Genomic DNA, 13966 nt, shown 5'->3' on the forward strand with positions numbered 1-13966 from the left:
CCTGTTCAATAGTTTGTAAACAATCATGTGCCAGTTCTTCTCCTTCATGTAACAGAGAGGCTGGATTTAAGGCACTAGACACCTTCATTATGATGTCTTCCTGTTTGAGCAGTATTGCTTGGTATTGTACCATCCTGCTCGGGGACAGCCAATGATGTCCTTTCTGTTCTAACACTGCTGCAACAGCATGTGGTGCATAAACAGTGATTTTCTGTCCCAAAGTCCTGAATGACTTGCGCCTCTCTTCGTGACGTTCTATATCCTGCTAGCCCCAAAAAGTTCAATAGACTGATGGTTGCTTTTTATAGTCTTCAGCCATGTCCGCCCCCAGCAGTATATCATCTACATACTGTAACAAGGTAACCTTAGCTTCCTTACCTTGCCACTGTTCCAGTTCCTTCACAAGTACATTACCAAAAATCGTGGGGCTATTCTTGAATCCTTGGGGAAGCATTGTCCAGCATAGCTGCATTTTCCGTCCTGTTGTGGGACTTTCCCATTCAAAGGCAAACAACTTCTGGCTTTGTTCTTCTAAGGGAATGCAGAAGAAAGCATCCTTCAAGTCTAATACTGTAAAATAAACATTGGAGTTAATTATGGTCCACTACTATTTGATTGATAGTTCTCAAACCTTGTACCAATCTGTATTCCTGTGCTTAACTAGTCCATATTTGAATAGGTTCCAGTCCAACACGGGCTTCCAATTTCATAGGATACTGTTTTCATCTTAGCAGTTTAGCTCCTGGCTTCAATTCTCTTTTTACTGGTTCAGTCGATTTAGCTTTTCCAGGTTGCTCGGTTGCCCATACAAAAGGGATCACAGCATCCTCTAATTCAGAAAGAGAATTGTCTGGCATCTCTTCTTTTCCGGTTTCTGTTGCCTTCATGGATTCCTGTAACACATATATTTGTGCTTCCCAAGTGTTATTTTGTGGAATATGAAATCTGATTTTGTTTCTATTTGCGCCCCTAGTTTGTTTAACAAATCCCTTCCCATTAGAGGCATAGGACATTCTGGCATATATATTAAAATTCATGTACCAATATTTTATTACAAATTTTACATTTAATTGGTTAAAAGAAAGGTCTAACCTCTTGTTTTCCTGTTGCACCAACTACAGCCATGGAATATTTACCCATAGGTCCCTTATGGCTATTTAATGCAGAATGGGTTGTCCCCGTGTCAACTAAAAATTTAACTATATTGTTCCCCAGCAACCGGGGATGCTTGGCTGGGGATTCCACTTTCTCAACCCCCGGTCCTCATCAGTCCGAGTCCTTATTGACATAATTAGCTGTTGGTATTGCTTAATCATTAATCTCCCTGTACCTGAATTTGAGTTCCAATCTGGCTCCTGAGTTGGCATAAACTGATCAGGGCCATCCCTATCATTTTGCTTTTCATTTTCTTCCCTCGCCTTTTCTATAACCATTCTTTTTTTCTTCTGGTGTAAATATGTTATTCAACAATCAACAATCATTTAAAAAGACATATTATCACATATTATCAGGGTTATCTCGATATAACCCTGCAGATTCTTTCCAATTCATCAGATCCGATGTTGTAAATGGTACTTTTACATATACTAGCAAACTGTCCAGCAAATTTGGGGAGGGCCTGAATTACAGGATGTCGTTGTGCCTGAGTTCTCCCTGCTATTGGGCTAAAAGCTTTGCTACCTCTTTCACTGCCTCCCTCTCCATTATTAACACTTTCTTTACCTGGAGCTACTAACATCTGAATATTTTCCTCCTCCTCTCCCAGCTTCAGGCACCTTTTTCCAATAATGTAAGCAGAACAACACCTTGGTGCTTTCTTCATATCTTTCATCATCATCATTTGAATCAGAAACCAACAAATTACATTGTTTTCGTGTTTCATGGTAACTTCTCAATAAATCAACATACAATACTTCATCCCATTTATCCAACCTCCTACAAAGTAACATCAACTGCAAAATTGTTTATCCAACCTTCCAAAAAATAATATCAATTGCAAAATTGTATCATAATTTAAGGATCCTTTTTCTGGCCATTTTTCCTCATCGTCCAATTTATACTTTGGCCACCATTGAGTACAATACTCTGTAAGTTTCTTTTTTGTTAGGGGATGCCCTCTGAATTTGCCACAATGTTTTAAAATACAACCTAGTGGGGAACAAGGAGTTATTACAGACTGTTGGGTGCCCATATTTTTCTTTCCCAAAAAGAACGTTCTAAACCACAATGCCATATACTCCAGTCATCACTGTCCAAATGTATATGACTCTTTCCCTTACAACAACCAGTACATTTTAAACCAGATGTACATGGCCCCTTACATATGCATACAATAACCTTAAAAAAGATTTTATATACTCCAGTCATCACTGTCCAAGCGTATATGACCCCTTATGCATGCAAATAACAACCCATCGAGCAATATCTCTTACAGCAAACGTTGCACCGTTGTATCGCTTACCCTCTCTGGCTGGGGAGGATACTCACGGACTCCCCGATCAAAGGGTCGATGTGCGCTGGAGTCCGGAGAGCGTCTCCCCACTGGCAGCTGGCAAGTCGATCCGGGCAAGGCGTCATGGCAGTCCCACCACAGCAGTCTCATCTGGGTCGCCAAAAACTGTTGTCCAAAAAGCAGATTCATTGCCCGGTGTGCAATAAGTCAGTTCTCACACACACAGGAGAGATATTGCTTTTTATTCAGGCCTGGGTGCTCGGTGGATTTCCACAAATCAAGCACACCTAACGCTGGTTGTCTTGTCATATTTATGCACAAAAGTTACAAATTAGTACACTCCCCGTTACAACGATTGGTTCATATTTCTTCACCTAGTATGCAAACTAGAACGCATGCTCTGTTCTTTTCTCCACCTTTATCTTTTGGGTAGGTGGTATAATTTGGGTAGGGGGCTCATGGGTCGGTGGTCACAGAGACCCTGGCCCAAATTACCTTTCCCCTAGTTTCTCAATATTTCTGGCACTTCCAAATGGTTCTTCAGGGTCTGTTGATCAGACTAATGATTTCTTCTTCCTCTTGACAATCATGTCTTAATTGATACATTGTTTGGGTGAATATTAACTAACATAATGGTAGGACTGCACACTATCCATCCTTAGCAGTACCTAGCAACTATTTGCAAAATTATCTGTGACATTCTTAACTATGGAACTATGAAGAACTATCTGTAACTTCTTAGCTACAGAATCATGATTAACTTTTAACTTCGATGCCGGATATCATAACCACCCTCACAGGGCATTGGCCACCATCCATGAGTCAGTAGAGAGGTACAGCGTTGGCCACTTTTCTCTTTCAGCAATATCTAAAGCCAGCTGGATGGCTTTCACCTCTGCAAACAGGCTCGATTCACCTTCTCCTTCAGCAGTTTCTGAGACTCGTGTAGGACTCCATACAGCAGGCTTCCACCTCCGATGCTTTCCCACAATGTGACAGGACCCATCAGTCAACAGGGCATACTGACTGCTGAGATCCCCTTATAACTCTAAAAATACAGATGGGTTCTGCACCTTTATAGCTTGATGACATTAGGGTACACTGTGCACTGGTGTCCACTAGAGCTTTATACTCCTGCGGGTCTGATATGTCAGGCCATTGAATCCAAATCCACACAGTGCAATAAACCTGGTTGTCCCTTTCCTCCACCTGGATGGAGGCAGGTCTCCTCTACTCCTGGTCTTCATATTTGTTACTCACTTCTTGTACAGATGACTTACTTAGAAGTCCCTGTGGTGGGTTGACCCTGGCTGGATCCCAAGGTACCTGCCAAAGCTGCTCTATCACTCCCCCTCCTCAGGTGGACAGGGGAGAGAAAATATAACAAAAGGCTCATGGGTTGAAATAAGGACAAGGAGAGATCATTCACAAGCAAAATAGACTCAACTTGGGAAAATCAATTTAATTTATTGCCAATCAAATCAGAGTAGGGTAATGAGAAATAAAACCAAAACTGAGAAACACCTTACCCCCACCTCTCCCTTCTTCCCGGGATTAACTTCGCTCCTGATTTCTTTACCTACTCCTCCCCAGCAGCACAAGGGGAGGGGGAATGGGAGTTGCAGTCACTTCATCACACATTGTCTCTACCTCTCCTTCCTCCTCAGGGGGAGTACACTCTTCCTCTGCTCCAACATGAGTCCTTCCCATGGGAGACAGTCCTTCATGAACTGCTCCAGCATGGGTCTCTCCCACAGGGTGCAGACCTTCAGGAGCAAACTGCTCCAGTGTGGGTCCCACACGGGGTCACAAGTCTTGTCAGCAAACCTGCTCCAGCATGGGCCTCTCTCTCCCCATGGGTCCACAGGTCCTGCCAGGAGCTTGCTCCAGCATGGGCTTCCCATGGGGTCACAGACTCCTTCAGGTGCATCCACCTGCTCTGGCGTGGGGTCCTCCACGGGCTGCAGGGGAATCTTGGCTCCTGTGCCTGAAGCACCAGGCTGTCATCCATCACTTCCTTATGTTCCACGTGCCTGAGCATAGTTTCCAGGAGGATCTGCTCCATGATCTTGCTGGGCACCTTGGTGTCTGCAGAACTGTTCCTCTCATATTCTCACTCCTCTCTCTGGCTGCAATTGCTCCTGGTGTTGTTTTTTTTCCCCTTCTTAAATATGTTATCACAGGGGCACTATCACCGTCACTGATTGGCTCGGCCTTTGCCAGTGGTGAATCCATCTTGGAGCCAGCTGGCATTGGCTCTATCAGACATGGGGGAAGCTTCTAGCAGGTTCTTACAGAAGCCACTCCTGTAGCCCTGCCGGTACCAAAACCTTGCCACGCAAAAGCAATACAGTCCCTTCAAAAGGACCATAAGTACGGTCAGGCCTTCCACTCGATCTGAGGAACTGCCTATTGGAAACTGGAGAGGCATTTTTCCTGGAAGAATCCCCTTTCATGATGTTTTTCCTTGCAACTCATGTACTTGTGGCTCTAGGGTCGAGGTAGGTTTTCCATCCCACTTCCTCATGTCTTCTCCGTGGTCACACAGGTAAAACCACAGGGTGCCTCGTGGTGTGTACTGTCTATATCCTCTCTCTTTAGCAGAGGAACGCTTACGCCTGGTAGCTGAGATACTGGTTCATACAGGTGGGGAATAGGACATATTCTCTTCGAGTTACTGGACCTTGCGGGACAGTTTCTCCACAGCTGAGACAAGGGAGGAAGAGAGACTTTCTTCTTATTGCGGGGGTCGGCCAGCCACTTCATCCACCGTTGGTGCCTCTTCGCCTTTTCAGTCCATTACTGCCAATGAGTTGGTGTTCCGTACAAACTTCGGCCACATAGGTCATATGCATTGGACTTCATCAGGATCTGTGGTTAACTGCACATTGTCTGGGTCATAATAAACCATCTCCCGCACAGCTAATTCCCTCAGGTAGTGGGCACCTCTCTCCATGGTGGTCCACTTGCCTGGATGACATACAACATCTTCACTGAAGGGATACCTTTCCCTCACACTTGACAGGAGTCACCTCCAGAGGCTGAGGGCCTGTGCCTTCTTCCCAATTGCCTTGTCAATGACCCCTTCCCTAGACAGGGATCCCAGCTGCTTGGGTTCCCTACCCTCTAATTCCAGGCTACTGGCCCCATTATCCCAGCATCAGAGTACCAGGTAATGATGTGGTCATCTGGATGGCGGCTGAAATCCTTTTGCATATCTCGCAGCTCACTCAAGGACAGAGATTAGGTGATTACCTCTGGTTCTGCCTCTTCCTCCTGTTCTCGTGATGGACTTGGTTCATCATCATCCCTTACTAAATGAACTGATGTCTTTGTGTATTTATTCTGTATAGGGGTGACTGACACCAGCAGGGGTTGGTTTTTTGGTTCAGCTGTACTGCCTGTCACTGGGGTTTTAGTGTTAGTGCCTGTCACTGGCATTTGAGTGGCCACAGTTCCTGTCAGTCTCTTTTCTCGCTCTTCCCCCTGATGGTGCTGCCTACTATCGAGCAGTGTTTGGTAGATACTGGCCAGGGCCCAGCACAGTGCAGTAAGTTGTGCCTCCTTGGAATAGCCACAGCATCTTCCTTTCAAACATTCTATCACTTTATCAGGGTCTTGCAGTTGTTCGGGAGTGAAGTTCCAGACCATTGGGGGTGAGAAGTTCTCTAGTTACCTGCCCATGAGAATATGCATGCCACCCATGACTATCCAGCCTCAGAGCAGATCTCTGGGTGGTATTCTTAAAACAATTTTTGTAACCCTAAACAAGACCTGAAACACATTCAGGAGACATAGCAATAGGAACATGCTGGCTTGAACATCCCAAGGATATTCAAAATTCTCAAAAGGTGTGGTAACCAGCCTGAAGGAAAAAGGGGAGGTGAAAGAGCACGAGAAAGTATCCCCCCCTGTCTTCCCCATAGATTGGGTGCAATTATTAATCAATTCCAAGAGATGTCATTCAAGGTACAGGCATGACAGCAATGCTACATATAAACACCAGCTTAACCCCATGACCAGTGATGTTATAATTTCATAAGTCAATATTACATAGTACAGCAAAATGAGAATCCCGATCCCTCTCCCAGAGGTGATAAACAGCACCGCAGGGAATATAGACAGCGAGTAAGGATTTACATAACACAACCATGTGAATAAACAAAACACCATTGTAACCAGCAACTATTTACCTAATAAACGTGTATAACAAATTTGTTTTAACACACTCCTGTCAGATCTGTCATTATCTCAACCCTTCGAGCCCCACATTTGTTGCCAAAAAAGACTGTCATTGTTTAGCCCCAGCTGGCAGCTAAGAACCACGTGGCTGCTCACTCACCCCTACCCCCCCACCCCATCCCACCCACGGTGGGATGGGGAGGAGAATCAGAAGAAAAAAGTAAAACTCGTGGGTTGGGATAAGGACAGTTTCCTAGGACAACAAAGGAAGAGGAAAATACCAACAACAATACTTAGAATATATGAAGTGGGTGATACACAATGCAATTTGCTCACTGCCCAGAAGCTGATGCCCAGCCCTTCCTGAGCAGCAGCCCCTCCTCCCCAGCCAGCCCCCTTTATATCCAGAGCATGAGGTCATATGGTATGGAATACCCCCTTGGGCTAGTTTGGGTCACCTGTCCTGGCTGTGTCCCATCCCAGCTTCTTGTGAAAATTAACTCTATCCCAGCCAAAAACCAGGAGAGTTACCAATTTTGTGACTTCTCGTTATGGCTATTTAGTAACAACAAAAGGACACAGACACTTTGGAAGCCCAAGGTATAATCAGAGACTGGAGGAACAGGCTTTTGTAGTCACAGGGCTTTTTGTCTTCATTGTTTCCTGATCTTTGTCCCCATGTGTTCCTACCCAACCATCTCTGACCTCCACCTTGCTTTAGCTGCCAGGCCCAACTTCAAACTTGTATTCCAGGCTACTGCTTTTCTCCTCCCGTGGCCAGGTAGAAAAACCAGCAATGTCAGGTCCTACTGATAGCTTCTTTGCTTAGCTTCTGGTGTGGGAGGTTTAGCCCCTCTGGATAAAGGGAAAAACTATTCCAGAGAAAGTCTCACTTAGCTGCTGCTGACCCAAGTTAGAACCAAGATCGCTTGGAGCAAGTGGGAGCTACAAAAAATTTATCTGTCAAACTTTAGCACAGTAGGGCCTGGAGAAACCTTAGTTTAACTTGGAAATATTTGTGCAAATTTTCACAGGCAGTGCAGCAGGCATATCTAAGGATGCAAAAGGTAATGTCTGCCAAATTTCAAGTCCTTGTTCCAAAGTACGAAAGAAGTAATGCTTTCTAGCCAAACTGTTTAAAGAATCTAAGAGGAAAAAAGTTTTTTATTTTTATGATCTACTTCTGAGAAATAGCTGAAAAACTTTCCTTTAAGTTTCCCAGAAGAATTCAGGCTGGAGCAGACAACTAGCATGGAATATGTTAGCTGGAATAGTGAAGTTCTGGCAAAATAAGAAGGTACTGTAAACAGGGTCTTGTAATTCACCAAAAAGATACCTGTGCCTCACCAAATAATTTAGGTATTTTTGGTGTAGGCAGTTCATTAACATTTTCTAAAAACATATCAATTTTATATGCAACATATTCTTCCATTTTGAATTTTTTTCCAGATTTTGTTGGTGCTTCTCTTGAATGTTTCATCACAATGTAATTTTCCTACTGATCTCTCTAAGCTGGGTCTTAGAACACTTCTAAATCAAGTGTACCATGCCATTGGACTCTGAAACTGGTAGAGAGAATCTAGAAAACATGCACATGTCATAGAGGCAACTGTCTTCTCTGCAAGTATCAGACAGCAAAAGGACTAGGAAACACACTGATCTAATAATTTTAGCATGTTGTTATTTTCTAAATTTAAACCCTACAATTTAAATATAAATATTATTCGCACTCCACTTGCTGGGCATTCTAAGTAGATATATTCCCCTGATGGGTTTATTCAACAGTTTTCATTGGATTTAGCACTTTCACAGAAACCGATACCTCAAAGGATCTTCTTGCAGCTTTCAATTCAACCTCTCTAACCCCCAGCAAGTATACCAGATACTTAACTACTGTCAATGCAAAAATTGTGATGCATCAAAACCAAATTACAGGAATGAAATAAAACAAAGGCATTTAACATTATTCTATAGAGTTAATTTGCTTTCCTCCACATTTATTTATTTAAAAGGATTCTGTTAGATTTCCTTTGATGCTTCCGCAGTCCCACACAATATACATTCACTTTACTGTAGAGTACATTCAGACCTCAGACCACATCATCCAGTAGTCCATCAGTCATGAGTGGTCAATGTCATACTTGTTCCAAATAAAATTAAAACTGTAGTTCTCACATAATGCAGTAAGCATTAATGGAGTTTAGGCTCCCTATATCAGTTTAACTCCAACTCTATAATGAGTGAGGAAAAAAGGAAGATGCTAATATGGATGCAGATTTGAACCTTTCCGAACTCTGCAACAATTCAGATCCAGGATTCCAGTCAAGATTTTTTGGTACACCAAATTTAACCAATTAGCACCCACACTCTCCCCTCGTCCCAAAAATTCACAAATGAGAAAGTATGCTGAAGGCCATGACAGTTTATTTGGGAAAACTGTACCTATCTGACAATGTATGTACACATATCACAGCTTAATTGCCCCCTGGAGATGTACATGTCATTAATACTAACCTCCTAGAATACTTCAACTGGAACAAGATCAATTTCTGAACAGGTCTTAATACCTCCACATAGAATTAATTTGATTGTAGTCTTATCTAATTACTGCAAAGACATTTAATAAGACAGTATCTGGCTTAAGCAAACACAAGCTATGGAACTCAGCTCAAAGCTAGCTCATCATTATCTCATGTAATTAAACAACATATGGGAAGCTGGAGTACAGCTGGGAAGAGCTATTATGGGAAGTGGTAAGTTTTGAATTTAGAACGAGACACCATGAGGAAGATAAAGAGCAAGTCAGCCCTATGACTACGGTCCTTATATTATCACAGAATGGTTTGGGTTGGAAGGGACCTCAAAGATCATCGAGTTCCAATCCCCCCTACAATGGGCAGGGACACCCTCCACTAGACCAGGTTGCCCAAAGCCTCATCCAACCTGGCCTTAAACACTTCCAGGGATGAGGCCTCCACAACCTCTGAATGAATCACAGTGGAGTCTCAACTCAGATAACTGGCAATGTAGATGTAAGTCTGAAGATAAACTGAATCAGCAATGAACAATGAACAGATAATTTCAAATGAAAAAAAAATGTTCTAGCCACACAGCTTGCATTCATATCCCCTTGATAAACATAATTTTTATTAGGCTAGCTCTCCAAATTTCCACTCACAGTAATGCTTTACACTAAAAAAAAAAATCCCTCACTGTAATATTCATTTTGGAAAGGGGATTTAGTGGTGTATTTTTGTATATGTGCTTAACATCCTAGTACATGTAACAAGTAGTCTCCATTTTCAGGACAAGTGTGAATAGATTTAAGTTCTCCCCTTTGAGACAACATTTGTTGTAAGACAGTACTTGCTGTGCAAACTGGATGGCAGTTGATTTTTTTCCAGTCAATATGAGGTTTCATAATCAGTTCCTATGATAGGCATCAACCCTTCATTCATTCGGTCATAAAAATGTGACTTACTAGAAAAGGAAAAATAGAGTCTAAAGGCACAGAATCACATGACTGCTCTACTAGGAGTCTGTAAACAGAGAATCACTTGAATTTAGGAAATCCAAATCTAGGAAAGTAAAAAGGTATCTGAAGCAGGCCTTTATCTAGCCAACTTCCTTAAAGATCCAAAAGGTTTTGAGGTCTACAAAGTATGCACTAAAATACCATATTTCAAAAAGCAATAAGGCAAATAGTATATTCATTATTTCAAAAAAGTTACAATGGTAGTGTAGGCATACACAGTATAACTTGGTTACAATGTGCAGTACTGTTTCTACTACATAGCCCTATTAACTTTCCTTTCTACATAAATGGAGATTAAAACAGGATTCCAGGTGAACACAAAACCATCCTTGTACTACCATCTACCACTGGCAACAGTTCTTCAGCAGCGACAATGTTTGCTCTGCTGCTTGAGTCACATTCATGCTGAGGAAAGTCCTCAAATCAAAGTTCAGAGATTAAACACTGTCATACTTGTGAAGAGCTGCTTCTAGCTTTTGTGTCACTTTTTGAAAAAAGAGTATTTGCTGTTGCAAGAAATGCTGCATCTGTGATTTAAAGTCCCTCACACGAATTTTGTGGAAATGATTAATTTCTGCTAGGGTTGCAAAAGAAATAATGTTACAGCGTTCTTGAATGCCCCCAGCTTTTTGGAGCTCCATCTTCCCCTCTTCCACATGTCGCTTACTCTCCTTTACTTTGGTAAGGGCTCCTGTGTAAAGAACAAAACACAATAGCTGAACTGTGAGGACAATGTAGACTCAACTACTGTAATTTAACAAGTAATTTAATAACAAGGATTCATAGAAGGCTCATTCTAAATGTATTTATATGTGTGCATATATATATATGAATGAAAAGGAATAATTTATTCCTTTTTCAGATCAAAAATCACAGAACAGTGAATCTTGTTTAAAAATATCAATTTTTTTAAGGCTTAGGCTTGCAAAAGTTAGTAAAACATGCCTATTTCACAATCTTAACAATCAGATGATGTCCTTCAGAGAATATCTGATAAATATACCAGCAGTGGAAAAAAATGAAAGCACTAGAAAACTAGTCAGATCAATTTAAGCCTACATAAACACCAGAAAAATGCCCTCATTCAGAAACTGGACTTTGTGAATATTTGTGAAACATCAAAATGAGATCTGAATGCACGATATCTTTCTAATACACCATTCTGCTTTTAGACTACAGATACCCAAAAATTAATTATTGAGTACTAGAGAATCGAAAAGCTTATTTCAAAGTTGTAGACATCCAGATAGAGCTAACACAATCTTGTAAGAGCTAGAAGAAACACAGAGCAAAAGAATTGACAGTCCTCCTCCTCCTCCAAATAGGTAATTAAAGCACACACATCCTACAAAACCAAAATATCACCCAAAGCAGACTCACCCAAAGCAGACTCCTATAGTGACACAGAATAACAAGATGCGTCTTAGACATTTATGTTCATGTCTCAATTTCCCATAGGAGCAAGGTCTTTGCCTTAAATATTATATGCATATTTTATTTATATAACTAAAACCATCCAGACCAATAAAGCTTTTATCTTCTCACAAAACAATAGTGATATGACATTTTTCACAACATTTATGATCACTCTTAACTTGTTCCTTCAACTATTTGTAATGTCTTAACTAACTCTCTCCTTTCATACTATACTTCTTACCATATGTGGGGGATTGACCCTGGCTGGATTCCAGGTGCCCACCAAAGCTGCTCTATCAATCCCCTCTTCAGCTGGAGAGGGGAGAGAAAATATAACAAAAGGCTTGTGAGTCGAGATAAGGACAGGGAGAGATCACTCACTAATTACTGACACGGGCAAAACAGACTCAACTCAGGGAAATTAATTTAATTCATTGCCAATTAATAACAGAGTAGGATAATGAGAAATAAAACCAAATCTTAAAACACCTGCTCCCTACCTCTCCCTTCTTCCCAGGCTCAACTTCATTCCTGATTTCTCTGCCTCCTGCCTCCAAGTGGTGCAGGGGAACAGGGAATGGGAGTTGTGGTCAGTTCATCACATGTTGTCTCTGCTGCTCCTTCCTCCTCACACTCTTCCCCTGCTCCAGTGTAGGGTTCCTCCCACAGGAGACAATCCTCCACAAACTTCTCAAACGTAGGTCCTTCCCACTGGCTGCAGATCTTCACCAACTACTCCAGTGAGAGACCTTTCCGCGTGTGTTTCCCATGGGGTGCAGTCCTTCAGGAACAGATTGCTCCAGCATGGGTCCCCCATGGGGTCACAAGTCCTCCCAGAAAACCTGCTCCAGCCTGGGCTCCTCTCTCCATGGGGTCACAGGTCCTGCCAGGAGCCTGCTCCAGCATGAGCTCTACACAGGGTCACAGCCTCGTAACTCCACATAACACTCGCCCAGTAACTCCACATAACAGACCACCTCTCCTGTCCTGAGTGACCACCATATCAGATGGGGCCCAAAGTCATGGAGTAAATGAACTCAATGGACATTTTGTGGACATTTATGGACATTTTACAGACATTTCACAGGTATGGTCCATAGACCTAAGGGAATGATATCTGTGTATTATATCAAAGGATGGGAAGGGGTGTGGTGGTTAATGAAGATGTATTTTGATAGCGTGGTACCTGACCATGATGTAAATGGTATGGAATAAGGGGTGGAGAATGTGCTGGTTTTGGCTGGGATAGAGTTAATTTTCTTCATAGTAGCTAGTATGGGGCTATGTTTTGGATTTGTGCTGGAAACAGTGTTGATAAAATAGAGATGTTTTTGTTATTGTTGAGCAGTGCTTACACAGAATCAAGGCCTTTTCTGCTTCTCACACCACCCCACCAGTGAGTAGGCTGGGGGTGCACAAGAAGTTGGGAGGGGACACAGCTGGGATAGCTGACCCCAACTGACCAAAGGAATATTCCATATCATATGACATCATGCTCAGCATATAAAGCTGGGGGAAGAAGAAGGAAGAGGGGGACATTCGGAGTGATGGTGTTTGTCTTCCCAAGTAACCATTATGCGTGATGGAGCCCTGTTTGCCTGGAGATGGCTGAACACCCGCCTCCTGATGGGATGTAGTGAATGAATTCCTTGTTTTACTTTGCTTGTGCACGCAGCTTTTGCTTTACTTATTAAACTGTCTTTATCTCAGCCCATGAGTTTTCTCACTTTCACTCTTCCTATTCTCTCCTCCATTCCACTGGAGGGGGAGTGAACAAGCGGCTGTGTGGTGCTTAGTTGCCGTCTGGGGTTAAAATCATGACACTCTGTCAGACATGGGGGAAGCTTCTAGCAGCTTGTCACAGACGCCACCCATGTAGCCCCCCCCCCCACTACCAAAAACTTGCCACACAAACCCAGTATTAGAAAGAAACTACAGAAAGTTGATAGGGCAGGAGGAATGTCAGTTTCACAGTTGGTGGAGGTGGTGTGCAGGGTGTGTGGCAGTCGGGATGAGAGCAGGGAGCGGAGTGGTGTGGGGTTGCAGGAGTCCCTATTGGCAGCTGCTATGGCAGGGAATGCCATTGGGGGTAGAGGAAGAGGCGGAATGGGAAGGAGTAAGGGAAGAGGTGGAATGGGACAGGGAAAGAATCCACAGGCTTGACCACCTTTGGGACAATGTGCGACCTGTGGACAGGAGGGACACTGGAAGAACGAATGTCCGAATCAAAAGGGGACAGAGGAACAAGATCATGCAGGAAACGCTAATCTCATTATGCTAGAGGATTCAGACAATGAATGAAGGGGACCGGGGAAAAACATTAAGGCCTCCCCAGCTGATCCCCTGGTTCCAGTTAAGCTGGGGAACGAGATCATAGATTT

The 13966-nt window shown here is 42.9% G+C and overlaps 1 protein-coding gene and 1 long non-coding RNA gene across 6 annotated transcripts in view; one reads left to right on the forward strand and one right to left on the reverse strand.

Moving 5' to 3' along the window:
• LOC142599224 (uncharacterized) overlaps positions 1-13966 on the forward strand; it is a 620151-nt gene that overhangs the window by 576912 nt on the left and 29273 nt on the right. Inside the window, exon 3 of the long non-coding RNA XR_012832846.1 lies at positions 4192-4241. This is a non-coding gene — a long non-coding RNA (uncharacterized LOC142599224). The remainder of the gene's footprint in view (positions 1-4191; positions 4242-13966) is intronic.
• The window catches only part of LOC142598236 (sorting nexin-18-like), a 58272-nt gene that overhangs the window by 1551 nt on the left and 42755 nt on the right, over positions 1-13966 (reverse strand). Inside the window, exons 2-3 of one of the 5 annotated variants that reach the window (XM_075738986.1) lie at positions 11827-11897; positions 7776-10860 (exon numbers count right to left, since the gene is read on the reverse strand). The exons of 1 other annotated variant lie outside the window; for it this stretch is intronic. In XM_075738986.1, coding sequence (XP_075595101.1) covers positions 10843-10860; positions 11827-11897 — 89 coding nt within the window. In that variant the 3' untranslated portion in view covers positions 7776-10842. Of the gene's footprint in view, positions 1-7775; positions 10861-11826; positions 11898-13966 lie in introns of those variants that run through there. 3 more of the 5 variants (XR_012832821.1, XM_075738983.1, XM_075738985.1) reach the window with 3 other exon arrangements.

This window comes from Balearica regulorum, chromosome W, assembly GCF_011004875.1.
Source record: "Balearica regulorum gibbericeps isolate bBalReg1 chromosome W, bBalReg1.pri, whole genome shotgun sequence".
Lineage (NCBI taxonomy): Eukaryota > Metazoa > Chordata > Aves > Gruiformes > Gruidae > Balearica > Balearica regulorum.